General features: G+C 39.1%; 1 protein-coding gene across 3 annotated transcripts in view; it reads left to right on the top strand.

Annotated features, from left to right (window-relative positions):
* Positions 1–18210, top strand: part of Dync2h1 (dynein cytoplasmic 2 heavy chain 1) — a 198172-nt gene that overhangs the window by 54684 nt on the left and 125278 nt on the right. For 2 of the 3 annotated variants that reach the window (XM_032911135.1, XM_032911133.1), the window contains exons 34-45: positions 143–245; positions 874–1041; positions 3513–3643; positions 4662–4910; positions 5629–5737; positions 6072–6185; positions 7542–7684; positions 9334–9415; positions 11255–11409; positions 14109–14246; positions 15725–15838; positions 16326–16486. In XM_032911135.1, coding sequence (XP_032767026.1) covers positions 143–245; positions 874–1041; positions 3513–3643; positions 4662–4910; positions 5629–5737; positions 6072–6185; positions 7542–7684; positions 9334–9415; positions 11255–11409; positions 14109–14246; positions 15725–15838; positions 16326–16486 — 1667 coding nt within the window. The remainder of the gene's footprint in view (positions 1–142; positions 246–873; positions 1042–3512; positions 3644–4661; positions 4911–5628; positions 5738–6071; positions 6186–7541; positions 7685–9333; positions 9416–11254; positions 11410–14108; positions 14247–15724; positions 15839–16325; positions 16487–18210) is intronic. The other variant, XM_032911134.1, reaches the window with a different exon arrangement.

Raw genomic sequence — 18210 nt, 5'->3', positions numbered from 1 at the left:
AGGATAGTTAAAACAACAACAACAAAAAAGGAACAGTTTTATTGAAGTAAGCCAGAAATTGGCCTTCCTGTGAGTCCAAGGTGACAGGAAATGTAGAAATGACGCAAGCACTGAGAACTGCTTGCACTGTGTTCTTTTTCAGGTGCGGGCCAAATTCACAGTGGATGATTACAGCCACTATTTCTTCACACCCTGCATTCTTACTCAGTGGGTTCTTGGCTTGTTCAGATATGATTTAGAAGGAGGTGAGTGTCAGCTTTGTGTGTGTGTATGTGTGTGTGTGTGTGTGTGTGTGTGCGTGTGTGCGTGTCTATAACTTGTACTCATGATAAGAACATAAGTATTGTGGTAGTAATTATAATATTTAAAAATGATAAATTAAATAGCTTCATTATGTTTTTTACTATTGAAAGGATAGTAATTTACTGTATTCTTTTTGCAACCTGTTTAATTACTGTATAAATTTGATCTTAGAAAAGATAAAATCGGTTGGGGATTTAGCTCAGTGGTAGAGCCCTTGCCTAGGAAGCGCATAAAGGCCCTGGGTTCGGGTCCCCAGCTCGAAAAAAAAAAAAAAAAAAAAAAAAGAAAAAAAAAAAAAGAAAAGATAAAATCATTTCTTTTTATAGTCAAACCATTTTTCTTAAGCAATTTGGAAATGATAATTTTATTGAGCAACTATAAATACTGTTTTAAACATACCAGTTTATTAAAGAAATGAATTTTAACTTTCTTCCATTTTCTGTTTACCTGCTGCCAAAATTATGGTATGTAGATTCTCACTATATATCTATTTCATAACATTATGTTAAACACACCACTTGAAAATAGTTTAAGTTTCACTACAATTAAAGAAAATTTTGCCTTTCTTAGGATCCTCTAACCATCCATTAGATTATGTGCTAGAAATTGTCGCCTATGAAGCACGGCGCTTGTTTCGGGACAAAATTGTTGGCGTGAAGGAGCTGCATTTGTTTGATAACATTTTAACTTCGGTGCTCCAAGGAGACTGGGGCTCAGACATACTGGACAACATGGCAGGTAATAGAAGAGGGCTTATGTCAGTGCTCAGTCATTATGCTGCTTTGACATTTGGTTTCTGGCCAGATGGATAATTTCATGTATGAACAAATAGAACTTTGGGGGATTTCAATTTCAGTTTTTCCCAAAGGGAAGATGCTTAGCCATTTTTGCTAGAATTCTACAATTACAATCTGAACAAAATGTAATGAGTAGTTATGTTCTTCATAAAGATATTCATTCTTGAAGCTGCACATTGTAATACGATGCTGTTTCTCCTACAGAAATCTCACTAATAATGTAGCTGGTTGTGGTGGTACACATGTATCCCTAGCACTTGAGATGCAGAAGCAGGAGTGTGACAAGTTTGAGGTCAGCCGTGTCCATAAAATGGGTCGAGTCTGGTTAAGGAAGACCCTGTTATAAAATATTTAAAACCTAAAAAAAGGGGGGGGGACCTAAAAAGAAAATTATTTAGTATCTGCTTAAATATGAAACATAAAGGTTTTGAAATTCCTCACTTGATCATAATAACCTTGTGCTTAATGGGGAAAGTATTGCTTTTTCCAGTAGGTGACCATGATGGCATAGGACATTGTTTATGCTTCCTCAGTTTCTTTTTTTCCGCAATATTGCATTCAGAGCTGTGTCTCCTTCATAACCAAGTCACATATTGGAAACCACTATGGGAGCAGGTGTGTAGTGGAGAATACTCCAGTGAGGGACCTGTGATAAAGACACAGCAATGATTCCTAATACAGCAATTGTCCAGCTAGATGCTGTATTAACAAGTATTCATGCCATACCCTTATGTACTTTACGTTTCTAGATGTGATGTTGGTCCCAGGGCCATAATTATACAAGTCCAAGGGAATATTGAAAGTGAGAAGACTATTGGATTGAATGAAAATTTGGTAGATATTTCCAGAGGTTTAGAAGTAGGAAGAATATTCTAAAGATACCAGGCAAGGTGGAGTGCTGTGAGAAGGCTTGATTTTAATTGAAGTCTGCATGGTTCTGGCCTGAAGCTGTCAGTCCAGTTTCTATGGAGAAAGTTTGTTCTTGAAGTTGGGCCACTTCTTGGTTTGGAAACTTGAGTCTGCTGTATCTTTTCATGTAAAGGCCCTTTGCGCTTTGGTTGGTATCAATACTTCCTTTGTTGTTCAAATCTTTTAGAGTTCAGGGGTTTTAGGGTCTAAAAACTTCTATTATTCTCAAGAGGCTTACAGTTGAATGCCAGAAGTTAGACAGTCACTGCTTTTAGTGGTACAGTTGGTAACTTGTTTAGATGCCATGAAGACTTGTGGACGTTTGTGGTTAAACTATTAGAGTAAGCATAGAGTGTTTTAATGTAACTTTTCCAGATGTTTGTGATTAACTATAGTCTTTTGGTTGTAGAAAAAGTAAAGAATATTTCTTGTTTAAGGAAGTTACATCAATAAACTTCTTGTTGATTGCATCAAAAAAAAAGGAAGTTACATGAAAATATATTTTATAACTTTAGTAACTGAAGTGTTTGGAAAGTTAACATACAAAGTGAAGTAATATGTTTTATTATTGACATCTGCACACATTTAGATCATGTACTTTGCTCATGTCTATCCTGTCTCCCTCATTTGTTCCTCTTTCACATGTTTCAGTCACCTTCTCCTCACATAATCTCCTTTCTATCTCCATCTGTCTGTCTGTCTGTTTGCCTATCTATGTGGTGTGTGTGTGTGTGTGTGTGTGTGTGTGTGTGTGTGTGTGTGTGTGTGTGTGTGTGTGCGCGTGCGTGTATGCGTATTCACCTGCTGATTGCCACCTAGGCTGATTCTGTGTCTTGGCTGATGTGTAAGGCCCAGGTGTCTTTGTGATGTAGACTTAAGTCTGTGAAGTACATATAAGGAAGTGCTATAGCTGGGTCATGGGGTCATGGGCAGTTCTATTTGTAGTTTTTAGAACGCTCCATACTGATTTCCATGCTGCCCACAGTTTAGATTCCCTCAGCAGGGTTATTGGTAACCAAACAACAAATGAGGATGTGATGTTAGAAGCAAAAAAGTTGGGGTAACTCAGGGGAGTTGGAGGAAGGCAGCAGAGGAACATTAATAAGTGGATGAATTTTCAAATCATAAATATATTTAAAAGGTTTAAAAAGTGAGTACTGAATATAATGGAAGTGTTTAGCTCAGTTCTCAGGCCGATTTTGGTGTTGTAACTTGTGACTTACTGATTGATCCTTGAAGTAATTATTAATTTAATTAGTATGATATTGTATTTATAAGTTTATATTTATATTTGTATATTAGTATATTAATATAAAGTATTAGTGTATTCATATAGTTTTATATTTATTCTCTGTATGTTTTTATATTAATATAATTTAATTATTATAAGACACTTGTGTTTCTGGAGACAATTTTATTTTGACTGGGTAAATATAGTTTAATAAGAAATGTGGTGACTGATTCCCTCATCACTAGTGATATGTATCAACATCTTTACTACAGATAGTTTCTATGTTACATGGGGAGCCCAACATATCTCAGGAGCAAAGATAGCTCCAGGACAGCCTTTACCTCCACATGGGAAACCACTTGGCAAACTGAGCTCTGCAGACCTGAAAGATGTCATTAAGAAGGTATTATGGGAGTTACGCCTGGGAGTAAGGTGTGGCTATAATAGTAATTAGTTCTTTGTTAGAAACATTTGAGTACATGGGATGATAGGTCACACACTGGACAGAACTTTTCATTCTGGCAGACTTTAGGGGGATGCTCAGATGCATGTAAAATTACTAAGATACCTATTTGATGACACTATTGCCATAGGAATAGCAATGAGAATAGTGATTGGAAAACACTCCTGGATGGTGGGTTTTGTACTGCAGTGTCAGAGTTACCTGGCGAAAGTGGAAATAGGGGGACTCCAGGGTGGCATCGCCAGAGTCAGGTCCATCAGGTGTGGTCTGGAGATTCTGAATCTCTGTCTCCCATGCTGTTTTTGATTCCTGGTCTTCATTTTTGCTCTTCCTCCTCCTTCCTGTCTCTTTTTTTCTTTATTCTCCCTTGCCATGCCACCCCACTTGGTTTTAGTATAAGGATGAAGAAGACCTATGCATTCTTTTTTATTGTGAATTATATGCCCGTGGGTACTCTTGGAGGCCAGAAGAAAGTGTCAGATTCACCAAAGCTGGAGTTATGGGCACTTGTGAGCTACTGTAAATGCATGCTGGGAAACAAAGCCCAGTTAAGATGCAGTACTGTCTGGCACAATTGAATTCCGTGTACCTGTGAAATTGTTTGACATGAGCTTTTCATATGCCTACAAATCTGTGTTATTGCTTAGTAAGATTTTAGGTGTCAGATAAAATATAGTCACTTCACCTTTTTTGAAACTGTCAGAAATATAAAACTTTAAGTAATATATTTAAAAAGACATATTTACTTATTATTTTGTGTACGTGTGTGCCCCTGGAGAGTGTGTGCACAGTGTGCATGCAGGAGCCGTGAAGGCCAGAAGAATGAATGAAAGATCCTCTGCAACTGGACATGCGGGTGCTAGAATCAAAACCTAGGTCCAGCAAGGCAGCCATCTCTCCAGCCCCAGAAAAACAACATTTTTGTTATTTAACTAGAAATTATAATTTTTTTCCAAAGGGTCTTATTCATTATGGACGAGATAACCAGAATTTAGACATTTTACTCTTCCAAGAAGTTCTGGAATACATGTCAAGGATAGACAGAGTACTGAGTTTCCCTGGAGGCTCCCTTCTGTTGGCAGGACGAAGCGGCGTGGGGCGGCGGACTGTCACATCTTTGGTCAGTCACATGCACGGTGCTGTGCTCTTCTCCCCGAAGATCTCCAGGGGCTATGAGCCGAAGCAGTTCAGAACCGACCTCAAGCATGTGAGCTATGGGCAGGATCCCTTTACCTGGGTTCTCAGTTCTGCTAGTTATTAAAGCTTTTAAGTCTCCCATACATAACATAGCCTTCCTTCTAATTTTGTTGATTATTTCCCCATAATTACTAAGTCTTTATCTATATGTGGGAGATTCCTGTTAGGATATCAAGGTTCTGGGCAACCAAGATTATAGGATGTCTAATTGGATGATAAACAGGACTATGTAATTGTGTAGGAAGAATAAATATATTTATGAAATGATCTAGTTTTTGCTTCAGAGACTTATTTCTAAAATAAAAAAATTTAAAAAGTATTAGTAATTGATGACTTTACTTTCCAAATTGTACAGGTAAAATACAATTTCCTTTCTGTTCTAAATAAGTCAGTAAATAGGTCCTAAGTAAGCTGTGTGTGGTCACATGGGAGTAAAGTAGCAGGCTGCTGGCAGGTTCAAGGCCAGCCCAAGTCATGTAGCAAGACTGTGCCTCAGAAACCATCAGTAACAGCAAAACAACAGACCTGTAATAGATATGTGTATCATAGTCGCTTCCTTATGTAGAGAACCCCTCTGCTCTACAACTTGTTGGTGCCACTGGGCAGCCTCACACTTTGTTTCACTCTTCAGACTGTGGTCAAGGCTGTGTTGCCATGGCAGCCAAGGATAGTAATCTTTAATTGCTGCGACAGCCACTGACAGGGCTGATCTTCCCTTGGTTTTGCAGGTACTGCACCTTGCAGGAATCGAAGCACAGCAGGTAGTCTTACTTCTTGAGGATTACCAGTTTGTACATCCCACATTCTTGGAGATGATCAATAGCCTTTTGTCTTCAGGCAAGTGAATGGCTTCTGTGAAGCAAATATAAGTACTCTGGTGCAAATTGCCCAAGTAGAATTACCTTGTATAAACGTTACCTGCATTGCTGATGACAATCTTGGACATAGTTGTTTACTAAGGTCGTAAGAGCTGACACATGGTTATGACTGAAACATCAAAATCTCAAGCTATATAAAACCAAGAAGTTAGGAATTGTAGTTATTAACACTTCTGGTAATGATTGAATAGAACAATTTAGTGTAGAAATTGAAAATCATTTTGTATGTAAAATTTGTTTTGAATTGGTGTATGCTAGTCAAAATAAGAAGGAAATGTACTATTCTTCCACAGGCGAGGTTCCTGGACTGTATACTCTTGAAGAATTGGAGCCTTTGCTGTTGCCTCTGAAAGACCAAGCTTCTCAGGATGGATTTTTTGGACCAGTCTTCAATTACTTCACATACAGTAAGAGGCACAGAGCTCATCACTAAGTTTACATTCTGACTGGAGTAAAATAAATACATTTAGTATGGTGTTCTGTATAGCTTGGCACCTTGACCTCTTACCTAATTAGAGATGGGGAGGGAATGAAGAGAAGGTAATAAACGTAAAAAATGGCCAATAGCTGCACAGAAACATTGGAGCAGGTAGGCCATGCTTGCTTCGATGAGTGGTACAACACCCAGAACGTTTGTGTGGTGATTATATGCAGTACAGGAGGGAGATTCGCTCATCTAGGGAGGAGGTACAGTTCCTAGTTTTGCAACCTTGGTCAGTCATCTGTAAACACTCTGACTTACACACTGTCTCCATTTGCATTTAGAGCAGAGAAAGATTTTGCTATCACTCTGAGCCTGACCCAGATAGAGGGGAAGGCTTTGCCAATTTCTCATGGATCTGAGGGATTAGTTCTTGACATGACCATGCACTTGTTAAACAGCACACATTCACTAGAGACATCCTTGGCTTTTTAATTTGCCCTAATTCTTCAGTAGATTACAAATTTATTTGAAATTAAGGGTTTTTGGTAATTAATGCCCTTTTCTATTATTTTTTTCTGCAGGTTTTAGAAAGTATCTCAAAAGAGTTATAATAACAGTATCATAGAACAGTTTATCAGATGGCAATGTTGGGATCACAGTGATGTGTTTGGACACCAGCCTTGCTGTCTGCCTTTTCATCTGATCATATTATGCTCACTGTAGTAGATCTTAAATCTTTATAGATCTTTATAGTGTTTTTAAATGCTAAATAATTGATGATTTATACATCAACACGTTCTTGTGCACTATGGAAATAAAATAGAATTTTTTTAAAAAGACAAAAATTATGGCACCCAACCATTCCTATATGTTCTTTTTATGAGTCTTTTTCTTTGTTTGCAAACATGACTTATACGTGTACAAATATTTTATTCATTCTTTGAAAATTTGATATACGTTGATAACAACCTTTGCTCCCTCTCTAACTCCTAGGATCCCCTACCACATCCCACTCCCAACTTGGTACCTTTTTCTCGGAACCCAGAGTCCAGTCAGTGTTGTCCATGTTTATGTGGGTGTGGGAACAGATACTAGATTGCAGACACTCTACCAGGGGCCACTATCTTAGAGGAGCAAGTAGTTTTTTTAATCAGTGCATAAATTTTGCTTTACTATTATTTTGTAGCTCACTATTTCTCATAAGCATCTCCTGTTTTATTTGTAGAAAATGTCCACCATCTCATTAAACTGGTTCATATGTAAACTGTCTGATTTATCAATAGTCTCATAATCAGAATTATTCTCATAATTCTCATACAGTTTCTTGCCATTTTTTCAGGAATTCAACAAAACTTGCATATTGTCTTGATTATGGATTCTGCAAATCTGAACTTCATAATAAACTGTGAGAGTAATCCAGCTTTGCATAAGAAGTGCCAGGTGCTGTGGATGGAGGGCTGGTCAGACAGCAGTATGAAGAAGGTGCGCTCTGATGCTGACCCTGGCAGGCAGGGACACGGAGCACTCTCCATGACATAGCTTCCTTAGTCTCCGTGTGGTGCCAGTGTGCGCATTCGCTTGACAGAGGGGCTGGGCGTGTCTACTCTGTCTGAACCTATCTCTGTTTTCCCTTATCTTAGGATACTTTGGTAAAATACAGAACTTCAGAGCGAAATTTTTAGTTGAGTGTAGAAATTTTAATGGGATAAAGAGATAATTATCTTTTTAAATTTCTTTTGCCTTGGATTTGTTAGGCTAATAAGTGCTAGCCTAGAGTTAAAAAACTAATGGCTGTCCCGGAACTCGCTCTGTAGACCAGGCTGGCTTTGAACTTAGAGATCTGCCCACCTCTCCTGAGTGCTGAGACTAAAGACATGCACCGCTGCCCATCCAGCTTCACTGTTAAGAATTTTACAAAGCGAAAATTTGTTCTTTTAAAACCACACTGATATTCCAAAATGTTAAAAGTAGTTGAGTTTAATGTGTGAACTCCTAGCACCTTTGAAACTACAATCCACTTATTTTAGTTTGTCTGACTCAGTAATAACATTGTGCTCTGGATGACATCCGTATCTCAGCTGCTCACTCATCTTCATGCAGTGGAAATACACATTCATGTCTGGTGCCTTCAGCGTTGGTGTGATTGGTGCAATGCCATTCGCATCATAGGCAACACTAGATTTCAGCAATCTAAGAGGGCAGGCAAGGCGTTTTGTTCTGTGAGAATAGCAAGTGAGCAGGTATGAAGTTTTGGATACACTTCTGTTTTTTCTCCCGGAATTCAGAAGTGATATGATTACTTGATGAAGGGTGAGAGAAGGTGCTTGGCAGGCTGAAGAGATGGGAGGAGACATTTGAAGTAATTTGTGATAATGAAAGAAGGGAGCAGTCGTGTCTGTTTCCTTGAGGGCAGCCAGCACAGTTCTATGGTTTGTCTCAAGCCATCTGTACACTTGTTTACACCTGGGCAGTGGTGACCTGAGGGTAGCCAGTATTGTGGTTGACACTTGCACAAATGGAATTGTGCTTTCCCAAGGAGTTTACCTGATAAAGAGGTAGATTAGGGTTTGGAGAAGGAGGAGTGGTATGAGCTAATGCAGAGGGTTGGAAGTGCAGAGGTAGTTGTGACCCTAGACTGCAGATTGGAGCAGAGGCTGAGAGGCTGGTTTTCAGAAGGAGTCAGGCTGGAAGGTGCGAGTGCCTTGGTCCAAGGGTGGGCTGCTCCAAGGTATAGCTTACCACCCAAGCATGAAGACAATAGTGAGGACCAAGCTTGGATCTCCCATAAGCTGTGTAAAAAGTTGGGCGTGGTGGTGCATGCCTATAATACCAGCTCTGGGGAAGTCGGGAAGCTAGTGTGATTGGAGAGAGAGCACAGCCAGAGGCCCTGTCTCCACAGAGGGGCATACCATTCCTGAGAACGGCACAGGACTGCCCTCTGCTCTCTGTGGGTGTGAATGCACACTTGCATATGCTTGCACACACTTCCCTCACAAGGGTCCCTCCTAATATACTGTAACCCACAAATGCTCACTTAAAGGCTCTTAGAGACTTTGCTGCGTTCATAAATCAGGGAATGGGCTCATTGGGTTATATTTCATTCAGTTTTAAGGAAATATTCTGTATTTTAGATACCAGAAATGTTATTCAGTGAAGCAGACATCGAAGAAAAATATGAAAAAAAAAGAAAAGATGAAAAGAAAAAAAGTTCAGGTAGTATTTTGGTGTAAATGACTATTGTAAAATGTGTTTTCATGAGATGATAGGTTTTTCATGTCATAGATTTATGGAAGATGATTATGAATTTAAATAATGAAAATTGTTAACAGGTTTCTTACCCATGAAAATTTGAAACTCTCTTCACTTTTAAATTACATTTGTATCATAAATGCCAAAAGAATATGTTTAGGAATGTCAGAAATTCAAAAATTACTTTTTGTGGGGCTGGATAGATGTAAACTTCTTGTGGGCATGCATAAGCCTCTGAGCATGGTCTGACTGTAGCAGTTGCTTGTAACCCTAGTGCTAGGAAGGCAGAGGCAGAAGGATTCTGAGTTTCCTAGTCAGCCAGCCTGGCCTCATAGTGGAGGCAGCTCCTGGGCAGTGACACCTGAGGTTGGTCTTTGGCTTCTATGAGTTTGTGTACTCTTAAGTGTCCCCCATATGCAGTTGAATACATTGTCCTCCACCCCCATTCTCTAACCATCACGAACAAAAAAATTTTTGACCTAGTGAGCTGAAGTCTTGACTATATATAGCATTTTGACTCTGATTAGTAGATGTGCCATATAACTTCTCTTGAGTCCAGAAAAGTTTTGTGCTATTTTCTGAGTATGGATGGTAGTTTCTCAATTGTAATATTATTCCACACTAATTTTGAATAAGCTATTTTATACCATAGCCATATTCATTCTTTAACATAAGCATCTAATCATGAAATCCTCACTGACACTGTTTTATGCTAGATGCAGGTCAGTTTACTGAGGAGCTGATAGCCTAGTGAGACCAAGGATTATGCTTCACATAGGTATTAAACTTGGGCGTAGCAAGAAAGCAGACTGGAAGTTCATCTCCAGTGTGCTGGGAGGTACAGTTTTGATTGCTAAGTATCGTAGGAAGTGGAAGTACTCTGAGCAGCCATCTGGAAAGGTGTTCTGAAGACAGCTTCCAGAGGAGCACGGGCACTTTTATGGAACTGTGAAGAAGTAGAAATGGAATCTCTTTTGAGAGATTTCATTAAGAAGGTAATTAGGATTTTCTTTTAAAGTAGAATCTCACTTTAAAAGTGGTCCGTCTCCCCACTACTACTCCATCCCCACATTTCATTCCTCCAGTTACTATCAAGTGCTCAGTCAGTACAGGGAAAGTGCCGTGTAATAGACCGCTTTAGCAGTGCATTTCTCTGACGAGGGGCAGGCAGGGCCAGAGCCTAGGAGGAGGTAAGCTGAGAAGGAATGGACTTGGTGGGTATTGGGAGCCAGTTGCCGTGAGGCTAGACTGTCATGGCTGTGGCACAGGAAAGGATGAGCGGCTTCTGCAGTTGGGAAGGAAACAGTCAGTGAGAGGGAAGTGTGGGGTTGATCACAAACACACAGAATTCTTTGCGAACACATCTTAACTTTCTCGGTTTTGAAGTATTTCCCCCTTTATCAAATGACATTTTAATTGGTTTAGAATCTCTGCTTTTTCAAGTAGCTTTTACTGTGTTGCTTTTTTTTATTACATGTCTAATGTTAATTGTTAGAATAATTATTAGATTTTAAAATATAATTTTTTAAAATTATAATTGTTCTCATCATTAATAATTGGAATAATTGATTGTTATTGGAATAATTAACTATAATTAGTAGGTTGATTTTGCAGCAATAACCATATTGAGAGGAAGTAAATAAGAGTGCATAGACAGAGACAACTGCAGCCATAGTGGTCAAACCCTTAAGTGGCATAGGAGCTGTGGATGCCTTCATGATTTTAATAAGAAAGGCCTTGTGTTTATAACTGTCTGAGATATAGGTTCAATTATTTGATGTAATTCTTCATGTCTTTTTCTAGTTGATCCTGACTTCATAAAGTCATTCTTATTGATCCATGAGTCTTGCAAAGCTTACGGGGCCACCCCAAGCAGGTACATGACCTTTCTGCGTGTGTATTCTGCCATCAGCAGCAGCAAGAGGAAGGAGCTACTGAAAAGACAGAGTCATTTGCAGGTATAGTGCTGGTAATCATCAAGAGTTTATTTTTGGTTTTTAATTATTATGTCTTGAGTTACTGCTTATAGGGACTGATTATGTAGTTCACAATGCTAGGTTTCCTGTGGCAGATACTCAGTGTAAGTAAATAATGTATAATAAACCCTCCAGAAACAATTATGTGTCCATACAGTATTTCCCACTAGATTATAGTAAGGAGTTTTTCTTCATTAATAGTTATTTCACTTTTAAGGGATACCATTTAATGTTTATACAGGTCTAGTCCTTCCTCTCAGGGTGTTTTTACTTAGTTGGGCATTATTTATTCTTGCAACAAAATATTTGGGAGGCTGAGGCAGGAGGATTGGGAGTTTGCGCTAGCCTGGGCTAATTAGTAAACCGTTGTCTCCGAAGACTAGAAAAAGAGAAAGAGAACAAAGGAAAAGTAAACAGTGCTTTTATAAATATCACTACAAAGGTGATATTTATATCACTTTGACACTTTGAAACTGAAATTATGTTTTGAAAGCAAACATATTTTGGTTAAAATTATATTTATAAAATAATGTTCTAACCATGTCACTTCTTGGTGTATTCTAAATGTAGAGACTTAAATGTGATTTTCAAATGCCAGCCTCCTGGGGGAGAGCCTATCATATAAAAGGTGGGGGATTCAGTCCCTAGCACTGTATGCAACACATATACACACTGCCCAGAAGACCAGTTCTAAACCTTTCAGAGAATATATTCTTTTCCAGAGTTCTACCTTCTCTCTAGTAGGGTAAGACAGTGGTATCCAACTTAATTTAAGACCAAATTGTCTAAATCTTCCTTTAAAACTTCTTTTCTTATTTAACCCATTGGGTCTATTTGGTGTCTATGTATATGTGACTGTGGGGGCATCCCCTGGGACACAGGGGAGACTACCAGTGACTACGCACTAGGATAGTGACTGCCAGCAACCATGAGTTACTGAATAGGTCTTCAATGAGGAGTGGAGCCCCTTAGCAACCTCTCTCACACTCAGGCTGGAATTTAGAACTGGGTTCATCCTATGTGAGTCTTGGTGAAGCAACCAGGGCTGCTCTTTTTCGTATGTGCAGTAGCCATGGCCCATCTAGAGGAGAGGAGTGATGGTGCTCCTCCCTAACCTTTGCTTTGCACACTCTCTTTCCTCTCCCTCTTCCTTGACGTTCTCTGAGGGCTTGGCATAGATGTCCCTCTATGGCTGAACACTGACAGTCTCTTACTCTCAGCACTGTAGACTTAAACACCACCTATTACAACAAGAAGCTTCTCTGATCAAGACTTGCACTAAGACAAACATGTATTTAGAAGATAATTTAACAACTCTACTATTTGATAGGAAAACAGCATCAGTAGGCCCTCCTCTTGGCCCCATGACACCATAGTAATAGATCTGACTATAGTAACAGTGTCTAGCATGAACTTGACCTGTGGAATAGTCCTCAAATCCAGTGATTTGCACTATTGCTCCAGTGAGCACACATTTTACCTTGTAGGTCAGAAGTGTGGTATCTAGGGTTCAGTGCTGAATAAAACTACTAATTAATATATACATATATATATATACATATCTATACACACATATATACATATGTATGGATAGATAGATATAGATATGTATATATTTGTACTTTCCAGCTATATGAAAACAAGACAGAGTCAGATCAAGATTGATGTCTCACTGTCCTGTAACCCAGGTGTGAAGTATGTGGTGATTTCCACAAAAGTGTCTTACCATCTAGTTAGGCTGGGAACTAAGAGGATATGAAGCCAGGAACTAAGTATGATTTGGGGAGGGTTGCTTTCCTGACTTAGTTCTTAATGGTGCTTTGGGTAAATTATTTTAATTTGCAGAATTATCCCTGCAATGAGTCACGGATAACATAACTGTACGTATATTAGATGAAATTCTGTGTGATATCTGTATTCTATTTAGGTGCTCCGTAAATATTGTTTATATTGTCCTGTCTTCTTGACTCTTTGTCTAAATTTGATAGGGGACAGAAACCATACTTACTCAATAGAGGACTAAGAATTTGATTCCATGGCCATTCCTTAGATTTATGGTGGGGGATAAGAGAGGGGGTTATAATGGCCACGTCACAAATGCGGGGTTAATTTTAATGGTGTCTGTCAGCACTGTTTATGAAGTGCACAAAGACAAACCAAGCTTACAGTAAGAAAGACTCTGGTTACAGACTGAAAGGTTCTTTTCTTTCTGTTATATACAATGCATAAAAAGAGTCAGCCCACTAATTAGATTGAGTATTATGTTGCTCTGTTCAGCATTCACTGTCATGCTATGAGTCAGTGGCTCTCGCCCTTCCTAATACTGCAGGCCTTTAATATAGTTCCTTATATTGTAGTGACCCCAACCATAAAATTATTTTGTTGCTACTTCATAATTATAATTTTTCTTCTGTTATGAATTATAATATAAATATTTGTTATTATGATATCTGATTGTTATGTGACCCCAAAGGGATTGAGAACTCCTGCTTCAAAGGATATTTTTCCTTAAATCTCTTACCAAGTGTCTTACTGTGTCTTGGTGGATATGATAAAACATCCTAGTTAGCAAATAAAAAGAATGGTTCTTCTCCAGTTTCATGATTGTTTCATGTAGGGCTTTCCTGAATGTATATAGAATTTCTTCTTTTATATCTCCAATGAATGTTGTGTTGATTTAGGCTGGCGTGTCCAAACTAAATGAAGCCAAAGCTCTTGTGGATGAGCTGAACAGAAAGGCCGGAGAGCAGAGTATCCTGCTTCGAATAAAGCAGGATGAAGCAGACTCTGCCCTTCAGGAGATCACAGTGTCCATGCAGGTGATGTTGGAGGGCCAGGGGCCAGTAGATAAATAAGTGAAGTAGAGGACTTCTGTAGCACTTGTCCATCCATCTGAAAAATAATGTTTTTAACTTAGATTAAAAGAGCTGGTTCATCCAAACTGTCTCACATTGACCTTTAGAAGGCATGCATGTCATTTTACATATAGTTCATACTAATGGTGTCAAGCCCTCAGGTGTCTCAGGTACACTTGTATTAGCCATTCCTGTAGGCTTATACTGTTCATAACCCACTTTAATAAAGGCTCTTAAACACTTCAACCTCCCTTATAGCCTACCAAGCAAAGGTAGGGAAGGAAGATGGTTAATAGGACAAAGGGAATGTGTACCTATCTAGAATAGTTCTTTCAGGTGATTCCAGTCTTTGTTGTCAGTAGTCCAGTCTACTAGCAAACACCAAACATGAGTCGTCAGCAGTGGCTTGATCCAGAAGTAACCATGAAGAAGATCTGCCTGTTGGCACCAGTTCACAGAAGCAGCAAGAAGCCCCTGGAGTATCATGAGAAGTACTTTGGTGTGTTTCTCTCTATGTAGTTACCACAAGAGAAGACCAGTGAAGAAAGCAAGAAGAACCAATGCAAGAGCATCGTTAGTAAAGATCAGTGTTAGAGCAGCCCAACCAAGACCAGCAAGGCGAGCCGTCCGCGGGGTTAGACTTAGCCCTTTACAAACATCACATGTCCTCTCAAGCATGCACTCCAGCAAAAAAAATCACATGCCCTTCCATGAGAAGCTTCCAGAAAAACACTGTGTGTCTGTTCTCAGCAAAACATTCTCCCATAAGACAGCTTCCAGTAAAACATCACATGATACAACTGAGTCTCCAACAAAACCAGAAATTCCTACTTCAGTTTCATAGGTTAAATCTGTGTGGATCTATCTGTGTGCAGCTGACATTAGTATTTCGTTTCTTTGCCTGGGTGTCATGTGTGCATATGCCCTGTGCTTTGTACATTGCATCATTTTTCAACTATTTTCCATTGGAAAGCTACTCATTCCTTTGCGTTCTGCAGCTGAGTCTCTCCTGTGAGCTGCAATGACCGATTACCCATAAAATATATCTTTTCATTTGCAGAATAAGGCAGGCTTGAGAATGAAGTTATGATTTTCCTATTCCGTGTTTCAGTTCTGTTAATGGTGGTAAAACAGAGCTGACTTTTGAACAGAACTTATGATTCATATTAGATTTCTGTGTCATGATTCTGTTTTATCTATTTCTCAAATTCAGTTCTTAGCTGTCATAGTTGTTTAGTTCATTTTTTTCTCAACTTGACACAAGCAAGAGTTATGTGGGGAATAGGACCTTCAATTGAGAAAATTGCCTTTATCATGCTATTGACACAAAATTAATATAAAAATCAGGAAACACTGTTTTAGCAAAGGCTAATGTTTGTTGTCATTCGTTAAACACTGAGTTCAGTCTATGTGATTGTAATGTCATAATCCTATTCCGGTAGGATGCTAGTGAGCAAAAGACAGAACTTGAAAGACTGAAACATCGGATAGCAGAAGAAGTTGTTAAAATTGAAGAGAGAAAAAGTAAAATTGATGATGAATTAAAAGAAGTACAAGTAAGTTAAAGCTATGTATTCTAACAAAGTGTGAGTGTGATCCTTTCACGCATTCACCTACATGGAGTTTAAGTGCTGTTGTAGCTCAGTTCATTGTATAGCACTACTTGGCAATAGTACTCTGGGCGGAGTCTCAGTTGTGGAAACAGAAACAGTTGGAAAACCCTGCCAGGCAGAAGTTGGGGCAGACTGTTACGTCTGCTTTCTGCACATTTGACTAAATAGCCAGACCTTTTGTACAATATAAAGATTCCCTGGGAAAAAAGTATCTCAAAACAAATTAAATTTGCTAAGTTAAGATGACCCCATCATGAAGGCTTAGTTGATCTGTATGAGTATTTTTTTCTTTGTGTGTTTAAAGGAGATTAAAGGCCATTAGTAACTGTGATCATTTGACTAAAATATCAATATGTATTATATGATTGTAAAATGATACCAATTTTTAAAAGCACATGCATTGACAGTTCCTGATGTTTTTGTCTCTTAGCCTCTAGTCAATGAAGCTAAGCTAGCAGTTGGAAACATTAGGCCAGAATCTCTTTCAGAAATCCGTTCACTCCGCATGCCACCAGATGTAATCCGAGATATTCTTGAAGGAGTTTTGAGGTTAATGGGTATCTTTGATACATCATGGGTAAGCATGAAAAGGTAAGTTTTTTTATTTATACGGAATGTTTTATTTTTCACGAATGACCTTTGCCTGCGTACATGCTTATAGGTTTCGATCACAGTTTCAGGGGTGTTTACCATGGCAGGGATGAGTGGATCAGCTCACATCACCAGGGCCAGGGAACATCTGTTGTGACGTTTCCTTTTATTCTGTCTGGAGCTCCAGCCTATGGAGTTGTGTTGTACACCAACCCCCTCTATAAATGTCAGGGGTATGCTTTACTAATTGCCCACTTACTTCTCCATCCTTTCAAATTGATTGTCAAGATTTACTGTCTCAATTCTTAACACTTTTTGTTAGCTTGGCACCCAAACACTTCTTTTAAAACTACAGCATTCCCACAATATGTTCCATCACAAAATGCATTCTGTCCATCTCATAAGATCCCAGTCTTAGTGGTTCTAGCATTGCTCAGAGGTCCAGAGTTTCTTGTCTGTCAACCTAGACTCTAGGCAATCCTTTAGCCATTAGCCCTATAGAATTAAAAAGCTATCTGTAGGCTTTGAACAAGTAATGGCACAGTATAAACATTCTACAGGAGAGCAGTTGGGACCTAAGGGAGTTTATGAGCCAGCCTAGTAAACGTTTAATCTGCTAGCTCCATGCCCAATGTTTAGGACATTTAATTTTGTGGTGTAAGTTACAAAGGGTTTGGGTAGTGCCGTGTGTGTTGAGCCTGCGTGGCCTCACTCTGGGAATGACTTCTTGTCTGCATGTTTCTATGTTTCTGCTGCTTCTGTTTCCTCAGTTCTCCACTTTAGCTTCACTCATTATCTTCTCAGGGCCTGTGTGCATTCTGTGGCTTCCAACATTTGTCTTTGAGTTCCCTAATTCCTTATAATTATTGCATCTTGGATGCCTTCAAACTCTGCAATCACATGAACATTGCCAGGTTTCCACTTGTTTAAGCATTAGCAGGGGGTAGAGGTAGCATCTTAGATGATGTCCGCCACTGCCTCAGTGACTGATCTCCAGTAAACAGTTGCCACAGGGAGAAAGGTACCACAGAACTATCTGCCCATAGCAGAGTCCTTCAGATAAGGTCAAGCCTTCATTCTGCTGATGTTTGAGATTCTACCAAACTTTATATGCTTTGTTCCAGGGCATGATGCTCTTTTGTTTGTTGCTTTCTAATACCCTAATCCCGTCAGCTTTATTTTATTGGATTATCTACCTGTCTGTCTGTCTGTCTGTCTGTCTATCTATCTATCTATCATCTATCTATCTATCTATCTATCTATCTATCTATCTATCTATCTATCTATCTATCTATCTATCGGCTTAAGCCTTATTCTTTTTTGGAGAAAGTGCATGATTTTTAAATCTTTCTGCTTTGCCTTTGCTCGAATTTTTTCCCTTAAACCCAAATCAAAGCAGCCAGTGATAACCTGAGTTCTGGGATACCTTTAAATTGTGTCCACCAAATGACTAAGCTGTGACCACTAAATTTACTCTCACACAGAGCCTCAGGACATGGAGTAAGGTGTACATAAGTTTCGGGTCATTCTTACTATTTGAAGTATAATGAGCCATCTTTCTTATCGACATTCCTTTCTGTCTTCTAAGCTCCTGCCAGCATTCTGAGACTTTGCTAGCCATATCAACCAGCTTCCCTCGCTGCCTCCCACAAGGCTTTCCAGAGCTTTGCACCATGTTGGTGGGAATCTTCCCCAGCAATGCTTCCTCTCTCACTGTCAATATC

The sequence above is a fragment of the Rattus rattus genome, chromosome 8 (genome assembly GCF_011064425.1).
Source record: "Rattus rattus isolate New Zealand chromosome 8, Rrattus_CSIRO_v1, whole genome shotgun sequence".
In the NCBI taxonomy this organism is placed as follows: domain Eukaryota; kingdom Metazoa; phylum Chordata; class Mammalia; order Rodentia; family Muridae; genus Rattus; species Rattus rattus.
This window is presented reverse-complemented; position numbering and strand designations above follow the sequence as displayed.